The 27,112-nt window shown below is 31.0% G+C and overlaps 1 protein-coding gene and 1 non-coding gene across 2 annotated transcripts; both read left to right on the forward strand.

The window, feature by feature from the left end:
* The first annotated feature begins 220 nt into the window (after positions 1 to 220).
* Cad96Cb (protocadherin Fat 4-like Cad96Ca) lies at positions 221 to 26,202 on the forward strand. The gene is made up of 5 exons (XM_065515141.1): positions 221 to 278; positions 18,389 to 18,690; positions 23,833 to 24,879; positions 24,942 to 25,653; positions 25,712 to 26,202. Exons 1-5 carry the CDS (start codon positions 221 to 223, stop codon positions 25,987 to 25,989), a joined length of 2,397 nt encoding a protein of 798 aa, XP_065371213.1. The 3' UTR covers positions 25,990 to 26,202.
* On the forward strand, positions 9,738 to 9,901 carry LOC135949627 (U1 spliceosomal RNA). Its single transcript, XR_010575878.1, has one exon. It is a non-coding gene; the product is annotated as a U1 spliceosomal RNA (small nuclear RNA).
* Positions 26,203 to 27,112: the final 910 nt, after the last annotated feature.

Here is a 27,112-nt window from a genome sequence, read left to right on the forward strand (position 1 = left end):
GCTATAAATGCGCAATATGTATAATTTAAATTTTACACTTACCTTAATATTTTAGTTTCATAAATTTTTTTTAATTTTACAAATCACAAATTATTATTTTTTGATGCCGCCTTTTGAGAAAATGTTTAAATTTTAATCTTTCATTACACAATTGTTCGTAAACAAATATATGCAGTATTGCCATACTTTCTACTGAATGTTTTTGTTAAGTAATCAGATGATGGTGAAACGCAAATCAGTAACCGTTGGTTTAATGGTCCCCGTTAAACAAACCGACAGTTAGTTAATTTCCCGGTTAAAATTAAATAATCGTACATTGTGAAAATGGCCGTTAAAAACACAACTTTTCAGGAAAGCCAAAAAAATTTTTTTTCGCGTATTACTTGAGTTATTAAAATTCGGTATGCTACAATTATTATTTTAAAGCAACTACTGAATCTCACATATAATTTGTTTTTAAAATTTTGCATTATTTATATTTTCTTCTCAAAATATTCAATTCAAAAGATGTGATAAGATAGAGGATTTTGCATTTTAATAGAATTAAATTATTTTGATTTCATTTATGCCATCTGTCAGTTTTTAATGTGATTTATTTAGATAACGGCTAATAATACAACATAATATAAAAAACACTTTAAAAGTAGACACTTTTTAAGCAAACTCCAACTTTAACCATTAATTGTTATGCCATGGAAATTATATTTTCCAAAAACAAAAAGGTAAAATATTTCCATGGTAATTCATTTTTTTAAATGATTGAAAAATGTAAAATTCATGTTCAGCATTCAAAAATTAGTAAGAACACATGAATTGCAAGAAGAAATTATTCCAAAAAAAATATTTGAAAAGATAGAGACTTCAGTTTGTTCTGTAAATTTTACAGTTAGGTACCTTAATATTTTTGAGTTTTTTACGTTTTTTTTTATAATACCACTAAGAAAACACAAACTATTATTTTGTATGCCGTCTTTTAGACAATTTTTTATATTTCAATCTTTCATTACACTATTTTTCGTAAACAAATGTATGCATTATTGCCATACTTTCTACTGAATGCTTTGGTTAAGTAATCAAATGATGGTGAAACGTAAATCGGTAACCGTTGGTTAAATGGTCCCCGTTAAACAAACCGACAGTTAGTTAATTTTCCGGATAAAATGAAATAATCGTACATTGTGAAAATGGCCGTTTGAATCCATTTGAAAATTTTCTGGGAAATGCAAAACTAAAGGATATTTTAATATTACAGAAATATTGGTATCGAACAATTGGGGATTTATTACGTCAATGTTTTTAATGATTGCATTTGATTTGATTAAAAAAATGTTTGCAACAGTTTTAAATACTAATTTCCCAGCAAAAACTTTACTTACAAATAAGCCGAAAAATAAGGGGAATTTGACGATTCGACTACTTATTTTTCTACTGAAAGAAGTCATTATTTTTGTTCGCGATGTCCCAAAAGTAATCCTTTATATTTTGGCCGGAAATAAGTTGTTTTGTTAGTAGAGTTATTTATAGAATTTTGTATTTGCAAACATAAAATAAAAAAAAAATAAGTCGCAGCCAAGAGTCGAACCATCAACCATCCGTTTGCTAGTCTGTTGTTGTACTCACTACACCACTGCTTAGTTATTAGTTATTTTATTTCTGTTTTTCTAAAAATTAACATGCAATAAAAAAATGGGCAAATTAAAAAAAAGTAACAGTTTTTTTGTTTTCTTTGTTTATTTTATAGTAAAGTCTAAAAAACAAAAACAGTATACTTAAAAAATAAGTTATTAAAAAAGACACTACTTAAGTAGCTTTGTAAGCGAAGTTTTTGCTGGGTTGTTTGTATTTATATCCATACCTGAAAGACTTGCGGAAGTTGGTTATCATCATCCTCAAAATTTTATTATTATTTTAATGAGAAATATGTATGTATATCATATGTAGACACATTATGGAAATATAAATTTTGCGATATAATTCATAAAAATTTAAACTTTTTAAAATTACCGTACAAATGTAGAAATTACCTGCCTACCGTACGGAGGACTAAATTACCGTACAATACGGTAATTACCGTACGGTTAACATCACTGCATTAGCTAGTCATAGCCAATAAGTTGTAGTTAGCCGACGAGAGCTGAAGAATTTGTCTCCTCGGATTGCATCCATAGACAGTATTCACAAATAATTAGTCATTATCCGACCGATAGCCGAAGTATTTATCTCGTCGGATTCTCTATTAGAAGTTTCACCCATTAACAAACATATTCCAAAGATCCAAGACTGCTCTGTGGTAAAGATTTCTAAGGAAGCAGACCTTTGAAGAACCTGGACAGACTAAGCATACCCCGGCTGGAAACAAAAACTGCATCACACAATTGGCTCTAAGCTTGATCTTTGGAAAAATATGGATTTCAAAATGTTTCAATATTTCTATGGAAAACATCTGACTCAAACAGTCAGACAGACTGAAGCATGATCGTAAATGACATGTCAATTTCTTTCAAATCATATTCAGGATATGGGGGAGAAAATGTCCTTCGGGATTATGCGATCTGTATTGATGATTCAAATACAAAAACGGGCAATGGTTCGGTAATTCTCGCTACTGATCTTAACCATTGGATATCTCTAAGACTGGAGTGCTTTCCAAGCTTCGGCTGCAAAAATTATACAGGAATTACATATATCCAGTCGACTATTGATATATACGTGGACAATCTTGCAGCAAACCAGGATATCTATTGGTAAACTGTAGCCATCTGAAGAGCCACCTATTATTAAATTTTACAACTATGTAAAATATATTCAGAAAGCTCACCCCGATGTTCTGGATGACCACCACTTGTACAGAATTAGTCACATCACTTTAGTCAAAATTACTGTCTCAAAGGTATTATTGATAGCATGCTGGTTAGCTCTTCTTTTATTAATATGTATATTTATCACAAATCTTAAATTTATTAAAGCAATTTTATTTGTTTCCACTTATTTTATAATCGACCCCACTGTTAACTGTAATTGAGTTAATGATCTCTATCTCAAATTAAGGGTTAACTGTACTTCTGTTAATTTCAATGATTGCATTGCAATATCATTGTTTAACAACCAAAGAAAATATTTGAAATTTATAGTTCAATAATAAGAAATGAATTCAATTTACCATAAAATTTCAAAAATTTCACAACTCTACGGCTAATTAATTGTCTTGTTTTTTCTGGGTGAGGTTTTTCAAATAAAAATCATAAAAAACAAACTTCATTAAATATTATAAAGAAAAACAGTAATCAAAAATATATGTAAGTATAAGTACTATATAACTCCCCCTGATTTAAAAACAAAAACTACAAAACATTTTCAATTAATTAAATAATGAAAAGAAAAAACTGGCATCCAAGTGTAATAATGCAGTTACGGCTACGAAATATGAAGGCAAAAGGAAAATCAAACTTAAAAAACTAAAATTGACTCATATCCATATGGTTGACAACTGAAAGACAAAGTGTTCTGGCCCAATGATTTGTGGGTCTATATGACTCCAACTTAATTTCGTAAAGTCTGTACGTAACTTTAGATATACATATGTATTTAGATATTTCATACTTACGTGACTTACAATGTTTCTTTGTTTTTTTTTTTTAATTTTGAAACAAAATATTTCTATATGTTTAAAAAGACTATTCAAACTTGGTTATAAATTTGTATGTTGTTGTTGTTATTGTTAATGTAATTTAACAACAAACAATCAGTTAATATGTTTTTATGTCATAAATGAGTTTTCTATTTAAGTTTTAAATTTTAACACATGTTGCATTTGATGTTTGCAGCTAATAATTTTATTTAAAGGGTGACGAAATCAGAGACAGAAAATATTTTTAATTAAACAAAATTTGTTTAATAAAGTCTACAGTTTCACAAAAAATTCTAATTTAATTTTTTTTTTAAATTTTTTAAAATTTAATTTTTAATTTTTAAAAAAAAATTTTTTTGGAAAAATAATTTATGACAAAAATAATTTTGATGAAAAAAAAATTCGGGTTAAAAAATATTTTTCCCGATTTTGACCCATTGTAGGTCCAACTTACTATAGCTTTATATACATCATTGCAATGGACTTTAAAATATCTATCATTAGACTGATATCCATATTGTCTATATTAATGACTTAGTAATCCAGATTTAGATCAAAAATGGACCAAAAATCGAGGTTGTCCCGGTTTTTTGCTCATATCTCCGTTATTTATGGACCGATTTTGCTGATTTTAAATAGCAAACTTCTCGAAAGCATGTCTGACAGACAGAAGATTTGGATCCCGAAGATATCTGGGGTCTTCAGAAAATTGATTTCAACAGACAGACAGACATGGCTTAATCGACTCCGCTATCTATAAGGATCCAGAATGTATATACTTTATAGGGTCGGAAAATTATATTGTGGAAATTACAAACGGAATGACAAACTTATATACATATACCCTTCTCACGAAGGTGAAGGGTACAATAAGTATCCTGAATCGACACTGGTCTTTGACGCTATATCTTCCATTAGCATTCCATTTTCATACCCTTGAATTTCATATGTTAAGTTATTCGCATTTTCACTCTCGGATCTTCGCAATGTTTCACAAATAAGTAGCTATGAAACGTTCAACTTTTATCTACGAAAAGGCTCGTTGGACGGAGCTGAGCGATTTCTTTCGGCATTTTAATTGGAAACTTTGTTTCTTAGACAATAATGTCAATGCCATGGCTAAAATGGTTGAGAAAATAATCACGTGGGCGCCGGTTGTACCATCAGGAAGAAGTATTACAAGAATGACACTAGAGTGGAATACTCAAGGATCAAGAAGCCGTGGTTGACCCAGAACTCCTGAAGGCAATATATACTCCAATAGCTAGGACAGTGTAATCTTACGTGAGAATGTGTGAAAATAACCGGCAACTCTCCAATAGATTACATGCGTTGTATAAAATAATTACTTTTTAAAGTGTAGTACAAAAAAAAAGTTTAAAGTGACTACACTCCAGACTACTTAGAGACACTAAAGTGACAATTGACTTCACACTAGATTACATGGGATGTATAAAGTAGCCAATTGACTTCTCCCTGCACTACAAAGAGCACATATGTGTCAAATGTCCCAAAATATATAAATGGAAGTCAGCCAAGTGATCAGACATTAGAGACAATTACTGTCTATTGACTACTTGCTTAATTGCTGGGATATGAGTGATACAATAACAAAATACATGGGAATATACAGGCCTGTCACACATTAAGTTCGGAATGGTTTCAATTCCGTAGTTTTTATTCCGATCGCGTTTTAGGTTCTTCAGATTCCATGTAATTTATTAATTACAAAAATATTTAATAATTCTGTATTTCTGATTTTAATTTGATATCTTTTTTATATTAAGACAAAAGTGACGCTTTTGGTACAAAAATAGATTACAAATTTTAGAAAAACAAATACATAATTACGAAGAATATCAATTCCTCTTTGAAAACTGAAAGAGGTTCCATTCCGAAAGAAATTTTCATTTTACTTTTTCTGAAGAAGCAAAATACGGATTTAATTACACTTTCGATCGGAATGGAATTCTGGGACAGTCCTGTATGTTATGATAATGTCACAATGTAAAAAACAAAAGACGCTACCGTGATTTAAAACTTAACACCTCCTCCATTTTGTAAAACTTTTCAAAATTGGTAACTATAAGGTCTAGTTTTTAAAATGTAAATAAACTTTAATGGTTGGGTTTCAATTAGCGATTATCTGCTTTATAATCTAAGTTTAACTGAGCAGTATTGGGCAGTTAGGAACTAAACTAACACTTTAATAAGAAATACCCTTTAAATAAATGCATTTCCATGTATGTCATATGGCATTATTATATGACTTTGTTTTTGTATAAAATTCTTTTTTCATCTTTTCCTGCGTTTATATATTTTTGTTGGTTCTATTTCATTCGATAATTTATTACTGTTATTACTCGTATTATTATTTTTCATACTTCACTGATTTGTCTTTATTTTTTTTCATTTGATAAGTTTATTGTATATTTTTTTCTTTTTTTATTATTTATTTCTTCATAAGTCATACAAAAACTTGTTGATCTTTCTTAATAAGTTTGCCACAGTTAATTTTGCATTGAACGTCGGTATGTGTACCTACTATGTCTTTAGCAAAAGAAGGTCTTATCCGTTTTGTTTTTCGATTTTTGAGGTTAAAGTTGTTTAAAGCCTTTATTATAAGTAATTTTTCTTTAAGTATTTTTTAGTATTGTATATAATTTGACAAAGTTAAAAACGACAATAATCAGATATTAATGTTTATTTGTCATTGCTTAAAAAAACTTTAGTTTAAAAATGTTGCAATATGTTTTTATATGTTATACGCGTTTTGAAGTGCAGATTCTTAAATCTCTTGATTACTCCGAGTTCTAGGCCGTTATTTGTATGGTGCTGATTTGTGTTTCACTTCATAGAGCTTTTTTAATGTCATATAATGTAATAAAATCTCATATATAGTTTTTCCCTGTAATAATACCTACATAATAGGGGTTCTATCAGGCCTGTCACAGAATTCCATTTCGAATTTCGATTCATCAGAAAAAGTAAAACGAAAATTTCTTTCGAAATGAAACCACTTTGGGGGCATTTACATTATGACTTTAAGTCATGACTAAAAATCATGCATATTTGTTTGTACTAACAAATTGTGACGTCTAACCATAAGGCAAGTATTCTGTTTTTCAAGACTTTTTTTGATATTTTGCTTTGAGCTCTTTTCTGATTGGTTGTTGAAACGATTATGTGCCAAAAAAAGGCAAAACAGGGGTTTTAAAAGAGAAACAAAAAAAAGACATGACTTTAAATCAGAGTGTAAATGCCACCTTTCTAAAATGTGTAATCAATTTCTGTACTTTTGTTTTAATACAAAAACGTAGTGAAATTAATATCAGAATTAGAGAATTATCAAATATTTTTACAATTAATAAATTATACGGAATCTGAAGAAGCTAAAACGAAATCGATCGAAATAAAAACTACGGAATCGAACCAAATATGAGACAACCTGAACCAAAATATGAGACAACCTGAAATAATGTTAATATTTTTAATTTTTTTTTGGCAACTTTATAAAGACGTCTGATGACATAGGAAGCTGAAATTTGGAATACCTAAAGTACTTTCTCTGCGGAAAATCGTAAAGGAGCCACAGTTTTTCGGCCTGTGAACGGAGCGGTGTGGCACTTTCCGTTTTTAATATTTCTCCATATAACTCACTATATTTTGTAATGGGGTTTTACTTTTTCACAACTTTCTGGAGCTATCTGATGACATGGAAAGCTGAAATTTGGCATGCTAAAAGTACTTTCTCTGCGTAAGATCGTAACGAAGCCAGAAGTCTATTTTGTAGGGAATTTTTATATTTTCTAGATTTTTATGAAGACCGATGAAGGGAATAACGGATATGGAAGTAGTATTGGTCATGTGTTTCTTAATATTGTTACGTTTTAACCTTTTCAAAACGTTGGTATATTTCCTTTAAATAAACCTAATACTTTTGATTGCAAATAAAAGCCATTTAGTAGTTTGAAAATTGTAACAACTCTTTATTTATTTAAAATGTGCAACAGAATTAAATAGTCACTCAATGTTTTTTTATACACGTTTATAAATTCGCAGAAATACAGACACACTTTATAATGTACACGAATTCACTTGAAGAATACAGCACTCAGTTGATGTTTATTCGAAAAGCATCTCTGATAAACTAACTCACGACTGCAACCTCTGCCACTATTTATAACACTGCCATCTGCACTCTAGATTGCTCTTTAACTGTCTAGAGCTTTCTAATACATACACCATATGTGGTGTACTTTCTACAATGTTCTTTAACTGAATATTCGAATTCGAATATACGGTCGCAGCAAACAGCGTTGCCAACTTACGATCAATGGTCAACTGAAAGCTTTTATTCAATGTTAATAATGCCCACAGATACTTTTAAGGGTGACTATTTGAACTGATTTCAATAGTGCGTGGTTTTAGAAACTTGCACTAATCTAAACATCATGTACTAATGTAATATTTCAACATTTCCAATAAAAAACTCAAAGAAAATATTTCATAACTTAAACACATTTGTCTACTGAAGAATTCATATATTTTAAAGGAAATTGATTTTCCTTAAAGACCATAATTGGGAAAAAAAAACTTGCATAGGGGTGCAAGTTTGAATCGTCTTTGAATATTGAACAGGCAAGAGTATTTCAAACAGTAATGGATGCTTGGAGGAGATTTTCGCCAATGTTTGCCTGTGGTGCCACATTCCCTCAGGGCTGCTGTTGTACAAACTTCATTGAAGTACTCAGTTCTCTGGTCAAACTTAAACCAACATCCGAGCAGTGAACACGGCATACAGAGGTGGGCTTTTAAAAATGGACAATGGAGAGCTAGCAATCGGAGTTTGGTAAAGATATTATTGAAATTCCAAATGAAATGATGCTTCAAGACACAATTGTAAAGATCATTTTTGGTGAAAAATTAAATACTTGCCCTAGAAATGATGACGTTTGTCAAATCAACGAGTTGGAGTTAAACATACTTGAGTATTGACACAGTTGAATGTGATAGCATAGCCAAAAAGAGAAAACTATTTGGTCGAAATTTTTAACAGCCTTTAACCATCTGCGGAATTTAAATACGAGGAGAGGACTCTGTAATGGCACAAGATTAAAGGAGACCAAACTTTCGAAAAATTTCATATGTGCAAATATCCTGACAGGCACTGCCGAAGGAAGTCCAGCATTTATCCCGAGGATTGAGCAGAACAGTATTCCCCATAAGGCTGGCATTTTCCATAACAATAAATAAAGAATAAGGTCAGACGTTGGAAAAGGTGGGGTTCGATCTAATATATGGAAATGCATTAACATAAAGCACTTTATGGATTATAAATCTTTAAGTGATGTTTTTATTGAAAGTAAATTGGCACAAGTTTTGTGTCAACAGTAAACGAATTAAAAACTTCTTCAAAATTAACTGCAAATATATGTATATGTATGTATGATTTATAAATAAATGAGTGAATAAGGGAAGCCAGTGTGACGCCGATCATAAAATGCTAGTATAATAAAAAACGCAATCAAAGCGATAAACTGCGAAACACAAACTTTGCTGGATGACAGTATAATTTTTAACAAGTTAAGGAATTGGTTATAGAAAGAATACTGAGATCTGTAAACATTTAAAAAAATTTCGATACAAAAACATTTTTGGAAATTAGCAATGAAAACAAACAAATTTAATATTTCCTTATTCATTAAATTTTACTTAATAATAACAAGCGTATGTAGCTGGTAGCTTGTCGCTGTTATTGTGAAACAAAAACTTAAGTTTTTTGTTGTTGTTGAGTTGTATGAATTCATACAACTCACCACCATCATCCACAAACCAAGAAACAACAACAAACAATATTTTGCCAGATTTTAGCACTACACTAGCGTGCCATTAGTGTGCTACTAAATAAAACAGCAACAACAAAAACAACCACTTTTTTTAACACAAGCTAAATATAACAACAAACAATATACTTTGAGATAAACAAGCGCCAACATTTTGTTCAAACACACACAAATATTTCGTGTATTTAATTTTTATTCTTTGTAATTCTCATAGAGTTTATACGTTGCATTGTATAAGATGTTTAGTTTGAGCGGAGAAAAGCATACTTACCTGGCGTAGGGGTTACCGTGATCATGAAGGCGGTTCCCCCGGAGTGAGGCTTGGCCATTGCACTACGGCTGAGTTGACCTCCGCGATTATTCCTAATGCGAATAACTCGTGCGTGTAATTTTTGGTAGCCGGGAATGGCGTTCGCGCCGTCCCGACATTTAATAATAAATTTCAATGAACAAGAGTAGAAGTGAATTGTTTGGATATTATCTATTTCCGCAACTTTTGAACCGTTTGTTTTATTACTAAATTCTATTTTCTTTTAAACATCTTTAAATTTGTAAAATCTTACATTTCTGTGGACATTTGACAAATCGACTTCTCTCGAGATAAGACAATTTACAGGATTTTTGTAGTAAATATAAAATTTGAATGCGCTTCTTTTGGTCTTATAGCCGTATTTCTATGACTTTTAGAACATAAGATACGCAATCGAAAAAACGACCTCTTTCAGGTTTTTCCCCAATTTCAATTTGACAAAACAACTTCTCTCATAGAATTCAAATCATTTAAAAAAACTAGTAAACTGCCTTTTGACAAAACAGCCTATCTCTATTGAGTTTTAGCACATTATTAACAATTATTTTTTGATAAAACAGCTTCATTCGAAAGAAGTCGTTTTGTCGAAAGCAAAGATTGAGACAAGTAGATTTTTAAATCAATTGATCACGAATTTTCGTTTTGACAAAACGTCTTGTATCGACAGAGGTTCTTTTACAAAAATTAAAATTTAAAAAAGTTAAGTCTTATACCATGTTCACACGACGGCATTATTCGTCATTCACGCTCTCATTCGTCATTCAACCCCCAATTACGAACTGAATTACATGATTCGCCATACAAAATTTCAAGTGCGAATTACCTTGTTCGTACGTAATTCAGTTTGAATTACCTTATGAATTACGAACGAATGACTGTCATCTCTAATTTTTATCGATTATTTATGTATTACTACGTTTATACGTAGCCTATTCGCAAATAAAAATTATTTGCAATTAACTAACTCACTGTTTATAAGTCGGAAAATTTATGTTTTTATGTGATGCCGGATGGTAAACTTTAATAAATAAAAATAATGTTTTTGAACAAAATATGATACATTTTTTATTTTTTAAATGCAAAAATGATAGAATCTAAAATTCATATTTGTCTCGCAATCCAATTAATGCAAAAACACAATGAAATATTTAAAAAAAGTCTTAATAAACTAAAAATGTTAAAACATATGGCAATGCTTAAAATCTTATTTGCAAATAGTGTCGTTAATCAGGAATTGTTTTCGTGAGTTAGCTATTCGCAAATAAAAAATTAATTCACTGTTTATGCGGCAAATTTTTCTAAATTCAATATTTTTATTTGCGAATAAGCCGTGCGTATAAACGTAGTATATCAAAATCAGCTGTCCAAACAAAAATGTCAAAACAAAATAAAGATTTTTGTATTAAATAAATAAATTAAATGAAATAAAAAGTCTGATTAAAGTTAAAGCCACGCAGCTCTGCCATTCTTTCAGCCCACACCTCTAATAAAGCCCGATCGATGCCCTGGTCCCACTTGCTTGCACTTTTTCTTTTTTCTAATAATGAAAATAATAATTAAATTATATTTGTTTAATTAATAATGCTACAATTTTATGTTTTTACTTACCTTTTTTATCCATTGCCAAATTACAAATTTAAAATTCGCACCAAACAAACAAAATAAACAAAAAAACAAAACATGTAAACAGAAGAAAAAAAAACAAGAAGAAGAAATAAATAAATGTCAAACTGAATTACGAATGTTGTCGTGTAAACAGGTTGATTCGCAATCGTAATTCAAAACGCGAATTAGGTAATTCAGACTGCCGTGGAAACATGGCATTATCTTAACATAAGTGCTTTTAAAAATGGAAAACAGAAGAAAAGAAGCTGTTTTGCTACTTAAATAAAAATAAATTAAAAATTCCTATAAATGAATGAAGTAAAAAACTTGAGACTATGGCCAATAATGTGAAAAAAAGAACAAGTAAATATGTCTTTGATTTCGACCAAAGACCATGAACTAGAAAAATCTTTGGCTAAATATATGGTTCAAGTGATGAAAATACTTTGATTGCTAAAAATTTCGATGATGTGAATGGATTGACCATACATTTCTAGTTGTGTTGCATCTTGAGTTTGATACAGTGCATGAGCAAATTGAAAAAAATTAAGAAAAATTCATCCTTTTCAATATACCATACACACGACTGGGTAAATTTAATAACGGCTACAAATCGTTCACGAATTAAACCAAAACTATTTTTTAGATTTTATTGGTCTGATGAAAGATAGATACACATGGAGGAAATGCAACATTTCAGGTATTTATAAAAATAATTTTATTTATAGGCTACATTATATAACTTTTTACTACTTACATACATATATCTTTTTCAGGTAAAAAATTTGAGTGAACCTGGAGTTTTGCAGTACAAATCATCACTAGACCAGGATAGGCTTTTAAGCTGCTAGACATCAACTCTCGTCGTCTAAAGATGCCGATTCCACAATTGGTCGAAGTTACATGTCTCCATTAGTCGTATCACATAACAAAAAATGCGATTTGATGGATATGCTGCCACTGATAAATACCCATCTACACATTTTTTAAAGCATCTTGGATCTGGATCTTGACGAAGAAGAAAATCAATAAAGTTTCACAAAGTAAATCGTAAAATATGATTTTTTACTGTTTTCTTCTTATAATAAGATAATAGTATTATTTTATTTAAAAGTTAATTTTTATATTAAAATTCAACCTAATCAAATATTTACTGTTTTTAAAGAAACATTTTTATATTTGATTAATTATGTGGCTATTGTAACGAAAATGTTGAATAATTTTTTTTAATAATACCGAAATATGTTTGTCAAATCAACTTCTTTCGACTTTTTTTTATATTTCCATATATGATACAAGCTAATTTGTTTGCTAAAAATACATTTGACAAAAAACCTTAAAATTGTTTGTTGCTGTTTTAAAGAAAACTATTGCACTTTCAAACAAATGAAAAACCGCTAATTGTTTATTGGATATTTGTCTATAATGTGTATGTATAACATTTCTTTAATGTTCTACACAAGAACTTTTGTTAGTAGTTTATACGGTTTTTTCGCTCTCCTGAAAAGTTTACGTTTTAGAAAGAAGCCGTTTTGTCAAATGTCCACAGATATGTTCTCAATTATACATGCCTTGAATTGTCAGACTAACATAAAATAAAAAATAAAATTACAATTGAAAAAATAAAACATCAAAAATAATAATAATAAAATAATTTAAATTCAATTTAAAAAATATAAGAAGAAACATGTGTGTTAAATGTTGTTTGTGTAAATGTTCATTTGAACAAAATCTCGTAAGATTTATAAAATGTCCTGAAAATAAAATTAAAGAATGGAGTGCAGCCTGCGGAGTTGAGCTGAATAAACACTCCCGGATTTGCATGCATCATTTCAATGACTCCGATTATATTGAACTGCATCAAGCCACAATGTGCACGTCTAATGCCAAATATTAACAAAATATTTCTCAATTTTCATTTGTTATTATTCGTATTTTTGGATTTCTGTTTTTTATTTTTCTATTATTTGACGTAACAAGGCATAGCATTTTAAACTCTCTCCCTCACGCAGAGAAAAATATAATTGGGCATGGTTACTGTAACCATTTAAATAGTGTTACAAGATTTTTAACAATATTATAGTCACAGTAACCATTTACATGATTGTGATAACATGGTTAATTTTCGATTCACATGATTGTATCAACCATATATATGATTACAGTTAACAAGTATATGTTTGTGACAAGCATATTTATAATGAATAATTTTATCATAATATGTTGTTCTCAGATTATGATAAGCCTTAAGCCGAGAGCAACATAATATGATAAGTCTTTCATCATATGAATGGTTGTTACAAACATATATTTGTTTACTGTAACCATATATATGGTTGATACAATCATGTGAATCGTAAATTAACCATATTATGGTTACCACAATCATGTAAATGGTTACTGTGACTATAATATAGTAAAAAAATTTTAACAATATTAAAATGGTTACAGTAACCATGCCCAACTATATTTTTTCTCTGCGTGCTAGTGATTCTACCTTCTAATGGTTGTACCATGGGTCCAACCAAAAACAAAATGTCCAGCAGTCCGACGTATAAAAACAATTAACCTTCCGTTAGTCGCAATTATTTTCAATCGAGACTACACCATTTCCAATTGTATTTCAGAAGTTTCTAATTGTATTTCAGAAATTTCCAATTGAATTTCAGAAATTTCCATTTATATTTCAGAAATTTCCATTTATATTTCAGAAATTTCCATTATATTTCAGAAATTTCTAATTATATTTCAGAATTTTCTAATTATATTTCAGAATATTCCAATTATATTTCAGAACTTTCCAATTGTATTTCAGAAATTTCCATTTGTATTTCAGAATTTTTAATTTATATTTAAAATGTTTCTAATTGTATTTCAGAATTTTCCAATTGTATTTCAGAATTTTCTATTTGTATTTCAGAAATATCCATTGGTATTGCTATTAGAATTTTCTGAAATACAAATGGATATTTCTGAAATACAATTGGAAAATTCTGAAATACAATTGGAAACTTTTTAAGTATAAAATAAAAATTCTGAAATACAAATGGAAATTTCTGAAATACAATTGGAAAATTCTGAAATACAATTGGAAATTTCTGAAATACAATTAGAAATTTCTGAAATATAAATGGAAAATTCTGAAATATAATTGGAAAATTCTGAAATATAATTAGAAATTTCTGAAATATAATTGGAAATTTCTGAAATATAAATGGAAATTTCTGAAATATAAATGGAAATTTCTGAAATTGAATTGGAATTTTCTGAAATATAAATAGAAATTTCTGAAATTCAATTGGAAATTTCTGAAATACAATTAGAAACTTCTGAAATACAATCGAAAATGGTGTAGTCGCAATGATCAAATTGATATCAATAAAAAACGGAGAGTTTGAAAATAAAATGTCTTCACTTTTTATTTCGAAAACATAAAAACAATATTAAATTCAAAGTATTAAAAATATTAATAAAATTGCAAAAAAAATATATTTTTATCAAAAAATAGCTTAAAATTTAGGGTGTTTAAAAAAAATTACAATAAAATATTTTATTGCCTGTGTCAACCAGATCAGTTGCGACTAACGGAGGGTTAGACATGATAGTACCCATGGATTGCAAAGTTGATACTATTGTACTTCTATTGATACTATTTCATATTACTCCCGAGACTAATTTAACATTTTCAGTATTTTATATACACATAAATTCTAATTTACAAGTTCATATCAGAACGATTTGTTACTATAGTTAATTAACTATTTTCTATTGAAAATCATGTATGTATAACTGTATTTTATATCTAAAATATTAGGTATAATTTTCCATTTTCCATAAAAAACAACAGCATAAATACGCTAAAATGAAAATAAATATTATTTTGATACCGAACAAATTTTCCAAACTATAAGCAGCTGTGTCAAAAACTGAAGAAAATGGGTTGATCAGAATAAATGGAAATTTTTTTCGGTCTCAGTAAATGTTATTCCTTTGAAAATTATTTCGAATTTCGTTAATAAGTTCCATAACATTTGTTGAGGTGAATGATATTTACCTTTTTATTTTTGCATTGGAATCACCAAATCTGTATTCTTAATATTTTTTTTGGAAAAATAAAATTTAAAATTGATTTTAAACAAGTAAGAGTGCTATATTCGGCTGTGCCGAATCTTATATACCCTTCACCAAATTATACTTCAATATTTTAAATATTTTTAGGTAAACAAAATTTAATTTTTTTCCAGTTGTTTTTTGAATTTTTTGGAAAAAAAAATTTTTCGATTGTTATTTTAAATTTTTTTTTTTAAATTAAAATTTTTTTTTTTTTTAAATTAAAAAATTTTTTTTTTTTTTAAATTTTAAAATTTTTTTTTTAGTTTTTTCAATTTTTTAAAAAAAAAAAAAAAAAAATTCGGGTTGAAAATTTCTCATATCTCAGCCATTTGTGGACCGATTTTGCTGATTTTAAATAGCAAAATTCTCGAACAGACAGACAGACAGACAGACAGACAGACAGACAGACATACAGACAGACAGACGGACATGGCTTAATCGACTCCGCTATCTATAAGGATCCAGAATATATATACTTTATAGGGTCGGAAATGAAAAATGTAGAAATTACAAACGGAATGACAAACTTATATATACCCTTCTCACGAAGGTGAAGGGTATAAAAATGCTACTTTTATTGTACCATAAGTGGCAAGGGTATATATAAGTTTGTTATACTTATATGAAAAATGTGTGTATAACAATTTTTCTATAGAAAAATATGTATAGATATAACTGATTTTTTATAGAAAAATATGTTAATATCTTTTTCAAAATGTCTATATTAAATACTTTTATACACTAGTATTTCTATAGAAAGGTCTGTTATACTCAAGACTTTCAATAGCAAAAATTCATATACACAAGATTTTCTATTAAAAACTGTTATACACACATTTTTCTATACATAATAATTTTACACGCAACTTTTTCTATAGAAAAAACTATATTTAGACTAATTTTTGTATAACAGTTATTTGTCAGTATATCATAATTTTTTCCAATAGAAAAATATCAGTATAAAAAGTATTTAATATAGAATTTTTATAAAACTGTTATTTCTATAGAAAATTTTTTTGTATAACAGTTCCAGCGAAAATTATCATATGTTAATAATTTGATTTATAAAAAAACTCTAAAAATATTGTATAAATCCCAAAGTTAGTTTAAGTTATTATTGTTTAGCCTCAGATTATGCAAAATACATGAAAATGCATTTTTGCTCTTGAAGTCTTGTTAAATTTAAATAAATGAAAAGAAAACTGATGAATCATTTTAAAAACAAATTAACAACAAAGTTATTTAGCAAACAACAAATACCAAAAGAATAATTGTAAAAACAAAAAATAAAATTGCAAGAGTTTTTAACAATAATTAACGAAAAACGGAAGCTTACTAGAGCGTAAACTGAAAATGAATCAAACATGACGGACAAAAGATTCGTCCATTTGCAGTAGTAAATAAATTGAAAGAATGAAAGTAGAAGTAGAGATAAAACGAATTTTTTATACCCTACACTAGGATAACGAAAATTGTATATTATACCCTACACCACTATGTGTTTATGCGTTTATGCTGATGTTTGTAACGCCCAAAAATATTAGTCTAACATCCACCTGAAAGTATACCGATCGACTTAGAATCAATTTCTGAGTCGATTAAACGATGTCCGTCCGTCTATCCATGTAAACCTTGTGCGCAGAGTACAGGTCGCAATTTTGAAGATATTTCGATCTAATTTGGTACATATTATTTTTTCGGCCCATGGACGAAGCCTATTGAAACTGGCTGAAATCGTTCGATTATTTCACCTAGCCCCCATACAAATGTCCTTCCGAAATTGGACTTTATCGGTCATAAATGTTTAATTTATATATGTATCTCCACAAATTTCGCTCCAAATAAGTTTTATATACACAAAATTCATGTCACCAAATTTTGTTACGATCGGTCCATAATTAGTCATAGCTCCCATATAGACCCGCTACCGAAAATCACTTTAACGTGCATAAAGCGCTTAAAAATGTTGGTATACTCACAAAATTCAACATAGTTAACTTTAATATAGACATAAATCACACGACCTATTTTCATGGTGATAGGTCCATAATTGGTCATAGCTCCCATATAAGGCCCACTTCCGAAAATCACTCAAAAATATAAATTATTGAAATTTTAAAAGAAAAAGGTTTTTGCTCTTTTACTTAGTGTAGGGTATTATATGGTCGGGCTTCAACGACCATACTTTCTTACTTGTTATACCCTTCATCTTCGTGAGAAGGGTATATATAAGTTTGTCATTCCGTTTGTAATTTCTACATTTTTCATTTCCGACCCTATAAAGTATATATATTCTGGATCTGGATTAAGCCATGTCCGTCTGTCTGTTGAAATCAATTTTCTGAAGACCCCACTTCGGGATCCAAATCTTCAATAATTCTGTCAGACATGCTTTCGAGAAGTTTGCTATTTAAAATCAGCAAAATCGGTCCATAAATAACGGAGATATGAGCAAAAAACCGGGACAACCTAGATTTTTGACCTATTTTTGATCTATATCTGGATTACTAAGTCATTAATATAGACAATATGGATATCTAATGATAGATATTTCAAAGTCCATTGTAACGATGTAGATAGGAAGTTAGACCTACAATGGGTCAAAATCGGGAAAAATATTTTTTAACCCGAATTTTGTTTTCATCAAAAAAAAAACATTTAAAAACTAAAAAATTTGGAAAAAACTTTTTTTAAAAAAAATTAAAAAAAAAATTTGAAAAAGAATTAAAAAAAATTAAATTTTGTTTACCAAAAAATATTTAAAAAAATTTATTTTAAAGTATAATTTGGTGAAGGGTATATAAGATTCGGCACAGCCGAATATAGCTCTCTTACTTTTTTTTTTTTTACACTATACTTATTATATGGTATTTTTCTTTCTTGCAGCTGTTGAAAGTGCTATACTGGACTCCCGCTGCTATTTAGAGGGCGGTGGTTCGGCGGAGAGTTTTCTGGCCAGTGAAGATCTTGAAATTGGCACTATCATTGGAAAATTGCGCATCAATGGTGATCCAGATATGGAGAATGGTGATATAAATTTAGCTTTAAGAGAAAAGGATGCACCTGTTGAAATTGTGCCGGGTACCAAAGACTTAGCTTTAGCAGTTGAATTGGATAAGGAGGGCAGAAATGGTCCTTCCTCGATATATGTTAATGTTATATGCATACGAAGGCATTCAACAGATCCGGTAAGTTGATACAATGATTCAGTTAACAACCCTCGTGTTGTGTTTACATTTGGAGGCAATGAACTTTATTTGCAATTAAATATTTGTTCTATAAATAAAACTATTTAACTTTTAAACTTTACTTCATTTGCTACTCGATGGGATTTAAATCTCAAAAAACTTTATTAAAATAATTTGGCTACAACACGCCTTAGTTTAATTTCGACCTAAATACAAAAAAAATAAACAGGAAAGGGTGTAACTTTAGAAAATAATAAAATAAAATTCCTTATAAAAATATTAGGTTAACACTCAAATATTGTGTTTGTATACAAAAAAAAAGTAAAGAAAAATGTTATAAACATGTTATGTTTGTGCTTCTCTAAAACCACCTATAGTGGTTTCCATGTGAGACCATAAATTAGTCCCTATAACTTCCGTTTGCCGGCTTAGTTTGAGTTTGCGAATGTGTGTGAGTGTTTTTACAATGTACACAGAAACGCATTGTGGCCTGGGATCCTATTTCCCTACTAACACTATGCGTCCTGTATTTGTAACCATAACAGAAATTATAGTTTTCCTTACAACCTAAATATTTACACAAAAAAAAAAACAAAAAAACAACAAGAAAGAATCAACCAAACACTTGTACACTTTCATTCATTTACCTTAAATTCTCTCACAATCATTAGAAAGTTCTTAGCAAAGGTTTTGTTTTTGTTTCTAGTTTCTTTTATTTAACACCAACATTCATCAAACAACTTGAACTATGAAAGAGGTCCTCTTATAATGTAAACTTCCTAGTTGAGTTTTCAAAAAAATAAAAAAATGTAAAGGAAAACTTTACAAATAACTTCTAAAGTAGTTAGTAAAATTGTTAACATACAACTGTTTCAGCATTTGAACACCCTACTATATAGGTTATAGAATTTTAGACTAGACACTTGATTCATCATGAGTTTAGACATAATTCTTAATATAAGTTTTTTCGTGCTACAAATCTTCATTTCAATCGCTATAATAATATATAGTTAATAATTATCCTGAATCGACACAAGTCTTTGACGCTATATCTTCCTTTAGCATACCTTTTCATACCCTTGAATTTCATATGTTGAGTTATTCGCCGCGCATTATCACCTTGCGATGAAGGGTGCCAAAATAACACTATTGACCTTTTTCTTACCTCACGGCTTGAAAAGTATGAAGTGGATGTTCTTGCACCTCTCCGTAATTCGGATTATCGCACCATTTCCCCCTCATTTTTGCTCTCGGATATTCGCAATGTTTCACAAATAGCCATGAAACTTTCAAATTTTTATCTACGAAAAGGCTCGTTGGGCGGAGCTGAACGATTTCTTTCGGCATTTTAATTGGAAATTTTGTTTCCCAGGCAGTAATGTCAATGCCATAGCTAAAATGGTTGGGAATGAAGACGTTCAGATGTACAAAATAGCAATTAGTTCCAGAGAGCACAATAACCATTACGCAAAAACGGATTCGTTACGCAAAAAGGCAAGATCTTCGTGTACCAAAGTACTAAGGCGCGATAAAGCTCTATACGAGCAACGTCTTCGTACTAAAGTTCTTACTGCTGTCCGGGGTAGTAAAAGCTGGTCATTCGTTAAAATACTCAACGGATAATGCTAGTTCCTCAATTCCGATTCTTTTAAAGGATGACCAAACATTCATTGACCCGGTCGATAAGGCTAACCTTTTAGCTGAATTATTCGCAAGTAATTCTCACTTGTAAGTGATTAATCTCTGTCCGAACTCGAAAGAGTATTAGTAACTATGCCAAATATATTCTTCCGAGCAAGTGATGTAAAAAGGGTTTTATCAGATCTCAACGTAAATAAGTCTCCTGGGCTTGATGCAGTGCTCTTCGACGTTAACTCGTCCATTAGCTAACCTTTTCAGCAATTCATACTATGCAGTCGTATTTCCTATATGTTGGAAGGTTGCTAATGTCATGCCAATTCCTAAAAAAGGAAAAGCTAATAACCCGGAAAATTTCTGTTCAATAGCAATTTATTCTGCACTTCTGGTTAAATGTTTGGAATTCAACAATTTACTTAACGACCACCAGTATGGCATCTGTAGAGGACGCTCTACGGGAGACTTGCTAGGGTTCATATCGGAAAAATGGTGTCGTTCCATTCACCATTTTGACGACAGTAAAATGGTCGCTATATATTTTATCAAGGCGTTCGATAGATTGCGGCTCGGTGCACTTTTATCTTATTGCTTTTGGTGTCGGTATTAACATCTCTCGATTTATATCGAGCTTTCTCAGGGATCTCATCAAACAAGTTCAAGATAAATTCAGGGGTACCGTAAGGCTCCGTTCTTGCTTCTACTCTAGTTCTTATTTTTCTAAATGACCTTCTACGTCAAACTTCCAACCCTATCTATTATTTTGCAGATGACAGCAACATTTGCCATTCATATTCATTCAGTTACAGACCAAGCCTGTCTGAAAATGGAACAATGAGGCAAATCATAAATGATTCCCTTAATCGGGACCTTCTACCAATCTCTAAATTGGTTCGTTTTGACACATAAACGAACGATAGACCATGTCTCTTCATCTGTATTTATGAGTGGTGTAAATATTGTGGAATCAGACGCTCTAGATGTTCTGGGCATGAGAATACAATATGATGTCCGATGGTCTAAACACATTTTTCAAGTGTCGAAAGAAGCATTCAAGTGTCTCGGATTTCTAAAAAGGTGTAGGTATTACTTCACTCCATCTGATCTCCTCACTATTTACACCACCTATATCCGACCGAAAATGGAATACAACTCCCATGTACATATGTACTGTTCATAGACTTCAAGAAAGCCATCGATACCATCAGACGGACTGCCATTGAGTAGGCAGGGAATACCCCAGAATATAATTCGGATCATCAGAGCTATGTATGGCTGGCTGATGCTCTCAACGGGAGCATCATATCCAGATGAACCAAGCTCAGAATATCCAATGCATGTGTAACGTGTACTCTGTTGTAACGTGAAAACTTGATAGTATCAAACACAATGACGCAAAAACTACAGATATTCATCAACAAGTCCCTCGGAATCATATGCAGGATATTCTGGGCGAACACCATCAGCAACATGAAGCAAATTAAACGCAGAAAATGTAGGTGAATCGGTTGTACCATCAGGAAGAAGTATTACAAGAATGACACTAGAGTGGAATACTCAAGGATCAAGAAGCCGTGGTTGACCCAGAACTCCTGAAGACAATCTATACTCCAATAGCTAGGACAATGTAATCTTACGTGAAAATGTGTGAAAATAACCGACAACTCTCCAATAGATTACATGCATTGTGTAAAATAATTACTTTTTTAAAGTGTAGTACAAAATAAAAGTTTAAAGTGACTACACTCCACACTACTTAGAGACACTAAAGTGACAATTGACTTCACGCTAGATTACATGGGATGTATCAAGTAGCCAATTGACTTCTCCCTGCACTACAAAGAGCACATATGTGTCAAATGTCCCAAAATATATAAATTGAAGTCAGCCAAGTGATCAGACATTAGAGACAATTACTGTCTATAAGGGATACATTGACTACTTGCTTAATTGCTGGGATATGAGTGATACAATAACAAAATACATGGCAATATACAGGCCTGTCACACATTTAGTTCGGAATGGTTTCAATTCCGTAGTTTTTATTCCAATCGATTTCGTTTTAGGTTCTTCAGATTCCATGTAATTTATTAATTACAAAAATCTATATATATAAATATGAAATGGTCCATGTATGTAATGTCATCACGTGAGAACGGCTGGAGCGATTTGGCTGATTTTTTTTTTATTCGATTCGAAATTTTCAGGTTTGTAAAGAAAAAAAAATTAAAAAATTCTGTGTAAAACTCGGAAATTTTTTTTGAGTCCAGTCAACTGTAATAAAAAAAGAAATTTTCGTTTTACTTTTTCTGAAGAAGCGAAATACGGAATTAATTCCACTTTCGATCGGAATGGAATTCTGTGATAGGCCTGATATTCTCATTAATTAGGTTTTTGGCTCTCAATTACCTATGTAGTTGTAATCCATATTATTAGATTTCCTCAAAAATTAGCGAATATTTTTCAATTTTGAATCCTCATCAATATTTATTTTAGTGCTCATGATTCATGATCATTTATTTATTTCAATATCTACAGCGATCATGTAGAAAGTCTTCGAAGTCAATCAGGTTTTCAAAAAATCAAATCTTACCAATCAATATAATTCAAATTACCAAAAGTCCAACATACTGAAGGATACATTCAAAGTCCTTATAACCGATTTTAGAGCCTTCAATTGTTTCAATGTGAATATAACGCGTTAAATTTATTTAATTTCATGCCTTAAGTTTTATTATACTAAACTACTCTTGTATGTTTAAGAATTTCTTAATATGTTCCCTCGTATCCACGAATGTATGTTCCCATTTACGTCTTTCTATGTACATTTCATTCAAATATAAATATTTTCAATTACTCGTACTCTCGAACCTCTTGAACTTTGTAATATGTTTAAGAGTTCATTGACCACATACTCGTAGTTCCAGTAAAGTTTAGATTGTTTGGATTAGTTAAGGTTTGCTAAATGGTATGGTAAATTCACATTGTATGTATATTTGCCAGTGTAAACAGCGTTGAGTATTGACAAATGTTTGTACAAATTCTAGACATAATTTGGCAGGAGTTAAACAAATATACACACTAGTTAGTTTCCTTATAAATTATAGAAAAATTACTTAATATTTGGAAACGAGTTGGTATTACATATATCAAGGGATTTCTTAATTAAGGAGATTAAATAAATTTACTTTTAGTATCCAGCAAATAACAAATGAAGATTTGAATTAAATATTTTTCATTAACATGGAAAAATTGAAATAAAGTAAAATGATTTATTAGTTACCAATTAATTAGGATTAAATTAGGTTTCTAAATAATTTATGATAATATTAAAGAATCTATTTCAAAAACTTAGAAATGCAATTGTTGGCGAAAATCGTTGCATAATAGTCTAAGGATTTGTTTTTATATAGACACACTTAAGATCACGTATATTATATCGTTAACATTTTCGAAACTAGCTCCAATTCCTATTAAATATTCCCCTATTCTTCACTTTCTTTCCAGAGCTTTGTTATACCCGTCAATGTGCGTGTTATCGATGTCAACGACAATGCCCCACAATGGATTGGCACTCCCTACACTCTAACACTTTCCGAGGTAACAGTACCTGGTACTCGTATTTTACAGGGCGCCAAAGCAGAAGATGCCGATCAACAAGGACCCTTTTCCACGGTGGAATATCAAGTACTAACGGGACCCTACTCCGAATATGTACAATTCCTAAATCCACTTGAAGGAACACTGGTTCTTAAGAAACCTTTGGATTATGAACAAATGCAAAACTTTACCGTAAAACTGAGGGCGCAAGATCAAGGAACACCAGCGAAATATTCCGATACCACCCTTAGAGTAGTAATAACCGATGCCGATGATCAGAATCCCAAGTTCTTAAGAGAAACTTATAATGCTGAACTGCCCACAGATGGTAGACCGGGCGAGTTGAAAATAAGACCAGAACCCATTAAGGCCATAGATCAAGATGAGGGCATATGTGCTCCCATACAATACAGTATAGTACAATCTCAAGATACCAAATATTTTCGCGTGCATCCGCATAGTGGAGTGATCACTTTACTGACGCCTATTGGCTATTCCGATCTAACAAATGGTGCTACTTTGGTGGTTAAAGCCACACAAATCGATAATCTCGATAGATATGCTCTGACCACAGTAACTTTGGCTAGACCGGGTGGAACTCATAGCGATATGAGTGCCTTGGCTTTTGTTCAAAAGAAATTTCACATGCGCATTAGAGAAGATACGGCTGTGGGTAATCGCATTTTAGCCTTGCCCACTAATAAACCGGGTAAACATCTGAAATACATCATACCCGATCCCGTGAATTCGCAATTTTTCAGTGTGGGCTCTTTGGGAGAAGTGATTTTATCGAAAGCCTTGGATTATGAGAAAATGACCAGGCATGATTTTCAAGTGTTTGCCACAGATGGCATGACCAATACGACGGCGGAAATTTCTCTGGAAGTTATAGATGTTAATGATTGGGAGCCCAGATTTCGAGAGACTCACTATGAGTTTGTGGTGCCTAAAAGTGTGAGTTTTTATAAGACATTTAGATATTTAAATATTGAATAAATTATTGTGTGTGTTTACAGCAATCTCTACAATCGCGCATTGAGTCCCTAGAAGGCGTAATGATTGGTAAAATCGAAGCTGCTGATGGTGATCGCAATGACAAATTGGAGCTGTCACTAAGAGGTCAACATGCTGGACTTTTTGAAATCGATACTACAGGCAATATCTATATGAGACCAGAACAATTACAAACACTCAACGATTCTACCATTCACCTAATAGCCATTGCCACTGATTCGGGTGTACCACCCAGAAGTACTTCTGTACCTGTTACCGTCACCATGGAAGGTGTGGCCTTGGCTCAAGCCTCCTGGAGTAGTAGTTTATTGGGCATGTTTGGTATTATTGTGGGACTATTTGTGGTAATAATATTGTCTTTAACTTGTTATATTGTACGTTACAAAAATAAAACACGTAAAACCACGCCCACCTTGGGTCGAAATCGAGTGCATAGTCATGGACATAGTACAGTGTCCTCGGCTAATTTAGTGACTCACGAAAAAGTGGCGGGTAATGGAAATGGGGCCACCGTAACTAGCGGCAATGTATCGGTGCTGCATATGAAACATAATGGCAACATAACAATGGCCAATCCAATTGGCAATGGAGGCTTTCAGCCCAGTACCCTGGGTAGTAATATGGGCCTGGGAGCTTCAGCTATACTGGCAGCCAGTTTAGAGCGTGAACGAGAAAGAGAGCGGCAAAGAGAAAACTATGCTGCCACAGTGAGAAGTAAGTTTAACTAAATATAACATAAATAACATAAAAGTAATATTATTCCTCCCAACAGGTATAGTTTCCAGGGCCTCTGCAAATGGTCAGCTCTATGAGGAAGATGAAATTGAAAATGATTCCTTATGCCCCTCCCATCCACAGTCAGCCGATAACAATAACAAAAAAATGGCCTGGGAGTCTCCCTCCACAACAGCCTCCCATCAAACGGGTGTCACTACTATATCCTGTGCTAACGGCAGTGTCACAAATGTTGGTGTCAACGGTTCCAGCAACTTGTTAACGGCCACGGATACAATGGGTTCATCGGAAAACAATTTAACGGTGTACTTTTAATTTATTGCATTATGTATTTAATATGTATCTTTCTTAGTTATTTGTATATAAAAATTGTTTGTTTTAATTGTAAGTATTTATGTATGTTTTTAGTAAATTAGTCATAAATTTAGTTAATAGTTATTTAATTGCTAAATTATACATATTTAAAAAAGTATTTTAGTATTAAATAAAGGAAAAAAAATACTCTTTCTAACAACTAGTTTATAAGTTAATAATAGAAAAATCAAGCTTAATTCCATTTGTAAATCTTTCGCTTCCAAAGATTTTTCCAGAGATTTTGTCATACATATCGAAATTGAATTTTTTTTTATATAATATGTACTTTATTTACGAATTTTTAAGAGAAACCTAAAATTTAAGTAATAAAAAGATAAATAAAAACGAAATAATGGTTGTATTAAGTTGAAATTTAGTTAATTTATATGAACTGCTTCCTATATTTTTTAAATAAAACTAAGTATGTGTGAGATATCATAGATTTTTTTATTCGTTTGAAAGGCCTATCGATGCCGTTATGTATGCCCGCCGCGGCACCGCTGTGTGGCTTTTCAGGCTGAATTTGACCGTAGACTTGCGACTTAAGAAAATCTCACAATAAAAAGTCTAACGGGGTCAAATCACACGCTCTTGATGGCCAGTTCACATCACCTACACGTGAGATGAGCATGTAGAATGTTCAATGTTATAACAGATGTGAGGCACGTAGGGCCTTTTTATTCACCTCACAAGTGTCAATATTTTACTTTCTACAATACTTTGCTATCGTTTCACACACGCCCATATAACATTTTTTTTTCTTTTTGCAGTTTTTTCATTTTTTGGAAAAAAAAATTTTCGAATTGTTTTTTTAAATTTTTAAAATTTTTTTTTTCAATTTTAAAATGAAAAAAATTTTGGTGAAACAAAAAACGGGTTAAAAAATTTTACCCATTGTAGGTCCGACTTACTATGATTTTATATACGTGATAGTAATCCAGATATAATACAAAAATCGAGGTTGTCCTGGTTTTTTCCTCATATCTCAGCCATTTGTGCACCGATTTTGCTGATTTTAAATAGCAAACTTCTCGAAAGCATGTCTGACAGAATTATTGAAGATTTGGATCCCGAAGATATCTGG

Source organism: Calliphora vicina, chromosome 1 (assembly GCF_958450345.1).
Source record: "Calliphora vicina chromosome 1, idCalVici1.1, whole genome shotgun sequence".
In the NCBI taxonomy this organism is placed as follows: Eukaryota; Metazoa; Arthropoda; class Insecta; order Diptera; family Calliphoridae; genus Calliphora; species Calliphora vicina.